Below are 8,860 nucleotides of genomic sequence, written 5' to 3' on the forward strand. Positions count from 1 at the left end.
GCCATCATGTTTTAGGGAGGGACATGAACAACCCTTTAGAGAGACACCTTACCAACTACACTTCAACCAAGTGAGAAGCAGTAATTGTTCTTGGGTTCAGTAGTAAATAAAGTCCACTTCAAATTAAATAAAAGAGAAGAAGAGCTAATAAATATCTTAGTGGGCTGTTTTTAATTGGGGTAAGGAAGTTTGTTTTTCTTTCAAGGTTATTTAAATCATCGTGTCTCTCCCTACTGACTCTCGTGTCTTGCACAGGTCCCAAACTTCTGCCATGCGTGATCTGGCTTTACAATGTCACATGGGGGGTGGGTGGGGAGCCTCATCTCTAAAGTCTCTCGCAGCTATGAGTCACTCACCTGCTAATCCCCTTGTAAACTGTAGCATAAGAACCTTCGCCCAATTTCTCCAAGTTTAAGTAAGATGAAGCCGATCCAAAAGGGAGGCTCTTTCTCTGCTAAAAGGGAATGGGAAGGGGTGAGAGATGGTAAAGAAAGAAAAAGTGCTTTTTTTAATGTTGATTTTTTTTTTTCCAGAGAAATTTGCCAGAGTGTACTTGGGAAGGTCTGCTTAGTAATCACCCTCGAAATAGGGCCAGCCTCCCTAGACAAGCACACATTAAATTCTTCTTGATCAACATCAGCTGCTCACTCACCCACAGAAACCCCTGCTTCAGATCCTCCTCCTGAAAAGAATCACTGTTACTCCGTGGCCTTTTACTCTTGAACTTCCGGTCACGGACAGCCTGAAGTCCCCTGGGGTGAAATGAAGTCATGGAACATGATGCTTCTTTTAGGTCTGTTAGCTAAAGAAAAAAGAAAGTGCAGCAATAAAATTTATGCAAAGTCAAGACTCAGTGGCCGGCATAAACTATTTTTTATTTGCCTAATTTTCACTCTTTGAATGTATTCTAATCTTCCTACACTCCCAAAAGGCACCTTTCCTGAAAGTTAGATTTCTAAAAATACCCAGAAATGTATCAATTGCTGAAACATTACATTCTTTCTTCATTTGAAAATACAACTTTAACACTCAGATTAACCTAAATTTCTCTGATGGATGGTTTCCAATTTCTCTCTGCTTAAACTTTTTTTTTCACATCCCCTTCATTTATCTTTAAGGAAACAATTTCCTAGTACGACATTGCTAATAACAACGAGCTGATTATTGAAATTTTGAATCGATAGTATACCAATACTGCAGCTTGATTTTTGAGGCTCAGCTCTGTAGTTTCATACTGCAGAGATTTCAAGAGCATAGCTCCTTTCTCAACTATAAGCCAAGTGAGTTTCATGCAGCCCAAAGCATAAGATTATTTTTCCCCCTTAGTTTACAAGCAAATCCCCAAGTTCGATGACAACAGTCATAAATTCCCTGTGACTTTAATAGAATTTTCTTTTTATTGGTTTAGACCTACCGCAGAAAACTCAGACCCTGCTGCAGAGAGGGAGTCTCTGAACTACTTGGTTTATCAAGAGAGAAAGATGCTCTCCTGGGATACGGATACCTCGATCGCAGGCTCCATCGTCACAGGCGCACTCCTCTGACAGCTGTGTGCATCGCTTCCCTCCCAACAGCCATGGCAGCTGCATCCAGGCTGGAGAATCTTTGCACACAGCTCTTGACCCATAATCTTCCAGGCTTAAGGAGAAAACTCGCACTTGAGCCTCTCCTCCCTGCCTCTCCTGTCCTTGTTCACTCTCTTTTTGCCAGAGGTCAGCGACGCTGGAGCTTTCATATGACTCGCATGAGAGTTCTGCCTGGAGCAGCCTCATGACTTCAGCAATTTTTCTTCATCAGTGCAAGAAACCATGCATCGGAAAGGCGGGTGCCTGCACTCATATGTGCACAACTAAACACAGGAGAGCTAATATTGGATAGAATAAAGCTGGGCACAATTAAGGTTCTTAATTCAGACACAAGTTAGTTCTATTGGTACACATACATTTTTATGAATTGACTGCTTATCCATGTAAATGATATTTATTAAGCTTCCGTGGTGCTAAAGTGTACATGTTGAGAACTACTTTCTTCCTGCCTTTCATCTGAGAACATTTTGCTTTTCAGATTTTTAAATATAGTTACAACCTAGACAACTCTTAGTAGGCAGAGAAACCATGGAACAGGAAGAAAGCTGAAGATAACATCTCTTAGCCTCCAAGCAATAGTGTATCCAATAGTCCCAGAGGGCTAGCTGTTCATTCACTGATTCAAAAACTATTTAGTGAGCACCTATGTTATTCTTACTATACAGCTAATTCTTACCCAATGGTGGAGAAAGAGAAGTTTGCATGAAATATCTTCCTTCCCTCTCTCCTTCCCTCTCCCCTGCTTCCTTCTTTCCACATAAATGTAATAAATGTTTACTATATTGATATAATGACATGTCAAGTAGCTACCTAACTTAAGCTAGTCTGTATTCTTTGAACGGAACTTTTTTCTCTCTCATAGACTCCTAAGGTTTGTTATTGCCACTATAATGTATTAATCTGAGTAGACAGAATGTAGGGATGCATCCACCCCCCCATCCCCCCCCCCACACAAAATCATTATCATTAAGGGAATAGATGAGTCATGTCTGTTATCACAATAATATTTATGCATATTTCATATCCGAAACTGACAATGGTTTAAAAAAAAAAACCTTTCAGATAACTTAATTATGAGCACGTACTGAATTTTTATTTAAAAATTGCCACAAGAAAAGAGACCTAGAACAGGGCAATTCAAAGAATCACCCAAATTAGAGATATTTAGTAAAAAAAAAAAAAGTGCTTACTTGCATTAATACGAAAAAAGAATATTTGGTTAAAGACTATTAGTAGCTTTTGACTGACAGTCAACAGAGAGTAAGAGAAGTTAGATTCTCAGACTATTTCTTAATTTCATTAGAATTTATCATAATTAGATTATATTTGATCAGATGCTCATTTCCTTCTAAAAGGAGATTGCTAATTTCATCATGCAAAAGTTATAGCCCAGACTGGGTTTGAGACAGTTTTTATTATCACCCTTTAATTATCATAACTTTAAAATTTTTTTAAATGATTAGCATTTTTATTGACCTAGGGTATAAGTTACCTGTCACAAGTCACTGAAATAGAATAGCCTGATTTTTTTTTTAAGATTTAAATGTTATGCTTATGCTTAGATACTAGAATGGGCTACAGAGGGAAATTATGAAAGATCCTTCAGAATTTCCAAAAAATAAAATAATTTATGGTCTTGTTTAACGTCAATGAAAAATAGTAAATGAGTCTTAAGATGTTTTCGAGCTCTGTGTCTAAAACAACTTTTGTTACTAAAGGTTTCTGAATAAGGACAGAAGACTTAGATGATTTCATTTGGAATTGTGAATCAGACCCAGTTTGTGTTTCACTCCAGGTTGGCCCAACCTACCCCAGAGGCCTGGTCTGCTTCTTAGTAGGGAAAGCCCACGATGTTGTTTTGAAGCAGGGTTACTGCCGCCGATACCTGCTGCTGTCATAGTCCAAAGAGCCCCCACGCAAGAAGCTGACCACTAGGAGACACCCCCTCATATCTGGTTACCACCCTGAATAGGCCAACAGGGGCTCTGCCTTCCCCAGCAACTTCCTGCAAGGGCCAGGTGACACCATAGAGAAATGCAGGCAGTCCCTGGAGGGCACCTCCATTATGAAACCAGCAATGTCTGTTGTGGAGCTGAGGCCAGCTCAGAAACATGCTCCATTTTATTTGCTCTCTCTCTTTCTCTACTCTGGTCCCCCTTTTCCCTCATGTCTGATTCCCTGAGATTGCACACGACCCCTCCCCCTCAAAATTAAGTGTTAGCATATAAGCTTTTGTTAGAGGCTCTGTTTCCAGGGAACCTGTGTTAAGACAAATGATAGCCATTTTTTAATTAGCAGTAAAATTATATGCTATTGATAATTCTGGGCTAATTTCTCCCACCCTACACTTTTGGAGTCCTTTTTTTCTTTCTCAATTGGTGTGTATTCAAACTACAATGTTTAATCGAGGGTTTGCACTTTTCCAAAATTTACATTCTGTCTTTATTTAATTCAGCAGATTATTAGGAATTATGGTTAATTATAACCTTTCCAGAATAAGTAGATTATCACAAGCATTTAACAGATAATAACATGAAAAATAATATGATGTTTGTGTCAGAAACATTGAAAATAATTCACATACATCCACACAATAGAGTATAGCTCTTAAAAAAAGATCTATATATGACTTGAAGTGATCATCAGAATACACTCTTAGGGGAAAAAAAGCAAAAAGCTTTTGTATGTTACCTTTTGTGGCAAAGAAAGGGGAAATTCACTATTATTTACATAAGCAATCCTTAATGCAATGATAGATCTAAGTAAAACAATCATCAGCGGATGCTAAAATCATTAGGTAAAAGATTGATAAGGAGCTTTGCAATGAAGGCTCAGGTGGACACCACCTGAGCCCACTGATCAATCTTAGGTCCACTGAATCTGGGACGTCCAGACATCATGTGCCTCCTGCTGTGGGACAACAGAAAGGGCACAGCACCACCTATGATGTACTCTTTGACTAAAAAGAAATTTAGTCTGAATCTAATCAAGTGTCTAGATCTAAAACCAAATTATAAAAAATACAGAGGACAGAGAAGTTAAATAACACCACAAGGAAGCAAACAGCCAAATCAGAAAGGACAAAGAACCAGATTTTTCTAACAAATCAATGGTACAAAAAAAAACAACACAGAATTCAATAGTCTTAAGAGACACAAGTGCAGTGTGTTTGAATCCTGATTTAAACAAATCAACCGTAAATAGACATCTCCCCCACCCACCCACCCCCCAGCTTTATTAAGGTATAATGGACAAGTAAAAATTTATATATTTAAAGTATACAAAGTGACATTTTGATACATGCATACATTGTGAAATGTTTATCACAAGCCAACTAATTAACATATCTATCCCTTTACATAGTTAACTTTTGTGTGTGTGTGAGAATAATTAGGATCTATCTATTCTCTTATCAAATTTCAGGTATACAATACAGTATTGTTAACTACAGTCACTATGCTATACATTAGCACTCCAGAATTTATTCATCCTGCATATCTGAATTTATATATATGTACCTTTGACCAACATATCCCCATTTCCCCTGCCCCCTAATCCCTGGTAACCACTGTAAAAGGAGATTTCTGAGACAAGTATGGAGATTTAAATCTGGTATTAGATGACTTTAAGAATTTATTTTTAATTTTGCATGATTATTATGTTTTTTAAAACAATTCTACAGTTAAAGATGCATATTAAAGTATTTATAGGTAGAAAGACATAATTTCCTTGCTTTAAAATATTCCGGAAAAATAATGTTGGAAATAAAAAAAAAAATTGGTCAAAATGTTGGTGATTGTCTAAACTAGGTGATGGCCATGTGGACGTTCATTTTTATGTGTTTAAGAATTTTTGAAATAAGAAAATAGAAAAAGAATAGTCTTAAAAACACATTCATATGAAATCCATACATTTTGATTATTTATTTAATTTCTTATATTCCTGTCTACTTCCAATGGGGTTGGGGGCAGGCAGGGGTGTGAGGCTTTAGATAAGCATACAATAATGATAATAATAATCCAATAATAATAATGTATAAGAACAGCTTGCTCTGTGCCAGACACTGTGCTGATCCTCCAACTCTATGACAATGAGTAGGTACCATTTTTATCCCTTCATCATGGGGGTACCAAGTCTTAGAAAATTTAAATAACTTTCCCAAGGTTACTAAATTAATAAATAGTAGAAAATACTTATTTTTTTGGTTATCCTGGAAATAGGGAGTCTTCCACTTTCCCTGCATCAACAGATTCCTAAGAATTCCTATACGGTTTTAGATAAAGGATCCTTTTTAGGTATAGTGTTCAGTATAATTGTACTGTTTCTCAAGCTAAGCCACTCTGTCACAGAAACACAGGAAAGCCTCCCAAAAACTACTATATTTTCCCAATTTCATTTAATGAGGAGACACTGATAATTGTATTTGCACAAAAAAGCACAAAATCTGTTTGGTCTCATTCCTCATTAATTATTGGGTCTAGATCTAAATTATATTCATATAATTTATATTTATATTTATAATGAACCAGTAATAGGTAAGTAACTCAAGTTCGTTAATCAGGAGGCATGTGACATCATCTTCCATCCAAGTAAAAGCTACAGAGTGTGATTCTTAAATCACATGTCCTCCTACTTGTTGCAGTACTTTAAACTTTTTTTTTTTTACTTGAAATTTTTACATGCTGAGAGTGCTGTCTGCTGACAAAACACAGAACTGCAAGCACAAGGTTTCGGTCTCCTTTGCACCTTTACATGCAGTTTAGTCTTTCTTTACATCTTATCATTATTGCATATTAGTGTGCTGTTTAGTTGTACTTCATTTTCACAATGAAGCTGATGATGTAAGTTCCATTGTTATCTTCTATTCCCACTGCCTTCAAGAAAGAGTAAGGTTCAAAACTAATGAGTTTAATGAAAAAGTAGGTGGAGCAAGATGACCATGTTTTCAAATTTCACAAGTTCTTACCGATTTAAGAAGACAATTTCTTGAGCCCTAGGAATTTCTCCTCAGAAACACCAAATGCTCCAGTTATCAATTAATTAGCCTTAAATTCTGTGCTCCGGGCTATCATGCTAGATTCTGCCTCACATTCAGGCTCTCCTCCCATTCCGGCCTTCACTTACAAAAGAGTAGTTTAACCTGCTGTGGATCAAAACTGTGAACAACGGAAGGCTCAAGAATGCTGAGTGTTTCCCTATGTGCAGGTCCATATTCTAAAACTACTGGAAAGCAATGACAGGTTAAAAGAGACATTTCACAGGCAGGTAAAGAAATCTAACTGCAAGGTGTTCCTGTGACAGAGTGGCTTAGCTTGAGGAACAGTGTAATTATGCTGAACACTATACCTAAAAAGGACCCTTTGTCCAAAACTCTACAGGAAACCTTGCGAATGTGCTGATACAGGGAACGTAGAAGACTCCCTATGTCCAGTATAAACAAAAATAAAATTATAATTCTACAGACCAGGTATTTTCTCTGTTATTATTTGCATTTGTATGATTGCTTGTTTGTTTTAATTTATTGAATCTGAATGCATTCAGAGAAAATTCCAGAAATGACTGAGCTGATAATTCATTGCTCATTGAAATGGAGGATGCCAATTGTATATTTAATTTTCTGCTTTTTAAAATTTTTATTTTATTAGTTTCAAGAAAACAGTACATTGGTTAGAAATTTCAATTTTCTATTTTTGACATAACAGCATGATTTTTTTAAAAGAGTGATTTAATGTTTTGTTTTTTTTTTTTATAAAGAATAGATTCGTAAATACAGCATAATCAAGTCCATGGTAAGGCGATTTATCACATATTTAGTCAAAGTCTTCTGGCTATTGGTAGGAAAAAAAATGACAATAATATTACCTGTATTTACTCATAACGATTTTGTGGTCAGAAGTATTAAATAATTTGCCCAAGGCCACACAAGAAAGAAGAGGTGAAACCAGAATTTAAACCAAGGCAGAGCAGCTTCAAAGTCCATACTTAAACCTACTTGACCATTTTCCTTTTTGATAAAAATTAAGAATTGGGAGATAATCTGTCATACCAAAGAGTCCCCATGCCTGTTCTTGGTCCTCCTTTCTTTTATTAAACATTGCCAGCTACCATTTTTTGATCTCTTCTAAACAAGCACTTCATATACATTATCTCATTTAAATTTTATGATGTAGATATTTATTACCCCAATTTTAGATGAAAAAACTGGGACTTGTCCAAAGTTTCTTAGAGTGTAAGAGTCAGAATTTAAACTCACTGGTACCGATTCCAGGATCTGTGCTCTTAACCACATCGCCACACAATGAGCACCCAGGTACTGTTGAGCACCTTTTCCCCTGACACACAGTGAGTCCATCAACTCAGCATACTGTTCCCTTGTACATGGAAGGGAATTTTGTTTCTCGGTACTCAGAATGGTTTCCTAACGCATATGAAACATGCATCCCTGCAAGTAGAAGCGGAGGTAAGTGCCCTCCAGCCAGTTTTCAACTCCATGCCTCTCTTTCTAGCAGTGCCTCACAGTTGATGTACATACAGTCAGAACAATTAGTTCAGCATAGAAGTGTTCAGGCTGCTGACTAAAGAATAATGGTATCTTTGTACAACTTGTCATCATTAATTTCTGTGAAATTAAATGCTCCCATAACCTTTTTAACATTGCCCTAAAATTTCTTGCCCTCGATGTCACCGGTTTAACTGGGAAACCTATATTTTTCATGCTGAAGTATATAGCACACTTCACACTACTGGAAGAGTTCAAGTACTGTTTGAAAATGCCTCCTGCAAGTTATTATTACTTTAAAATACGCATATATTGTGGGTACATAAATACAAATAAACATAACTTACAAAAAGCTAACTTATAAATATCTGATACTCACAAACTGTGTGGCAAACCCTCTGAGATTCTCTCTTCCTATCTCTTTTCTAGGATCCCTGAACCCCTTCGGTCCCCGCTGAAAAGCAGCCAGCCTTGTACCAACAGCGCCACTCGGCGGCCTGGATGGAGAACTGGCCAAATCAACTTATGCTCCCTCTAAACTTTTTCCTCTAGAATAGCTTCCCAAACCCCAAATCTCCCTTCTCACCACACACTCACTCCAATTTCTTACGGGGGTTTTTGCCAATCACAGCCAACGTAATTCCACCCCACGCAACATCTTTCTCAAATTTACGTGTCTTTTAAAAAAACTTTTAATATAACCTCACCCAATTCATCAATTTTTCTTATTCCTCCAACTGCCTTTATCATATACATAAACCTAGCAGTTGCTAGG

General features: G+C 36.9%; 1 protein-coding gene across 1 annotated transcript in view; it reads right to left on the minus strand.

The window, feature by feature from the left end:
• Positions 1 to 1,663, minus strand: part of CDK15 (cyclin dependent kinase 15) — a 75,704-nt gene extending 74,041 nt beyond the window's left edge. The window contains exons 1-3 of the mRNA XM_036237900.1: positions 1,505 to 1,663; positions 653 to 802; positions 357 to 454 (exon numbers count right to left, since the gene is read on the minus strand). Of these exons, the coding sequence (XP_036093793.1) occupies positions 357 to 454; positions 653 to 802; positions 1,505 to 1,627 (371 nt within the window). The 5' untranslated portion in view covers positions 1,628 to 1,663. The remainder of the gene's footprint in view (positions 1 to 356; positions 455 to 652; positions 803 to 1,504) is intronic.
• Between the last annotated feature and the right edge of the window lie 7,197 nt (positions 1,664 to 8,860).

This window comes from Rousettus aegyptiacus, unplaced genomic scaffold (assembly GCF_014176215.1).
Source record: "Rousettus aegyptiacus isolate mRouAeg1 unplaced genomic scaffold, mRouAeg1.p scaffold_m13_p_2, whole genome shotgun sequence".
NCBI lineage: Eukaryota > Metazoa > Chordata > Mammalia > Chiroptera > Pteropodidae > Rousettus > Rousettus aegyptiacus.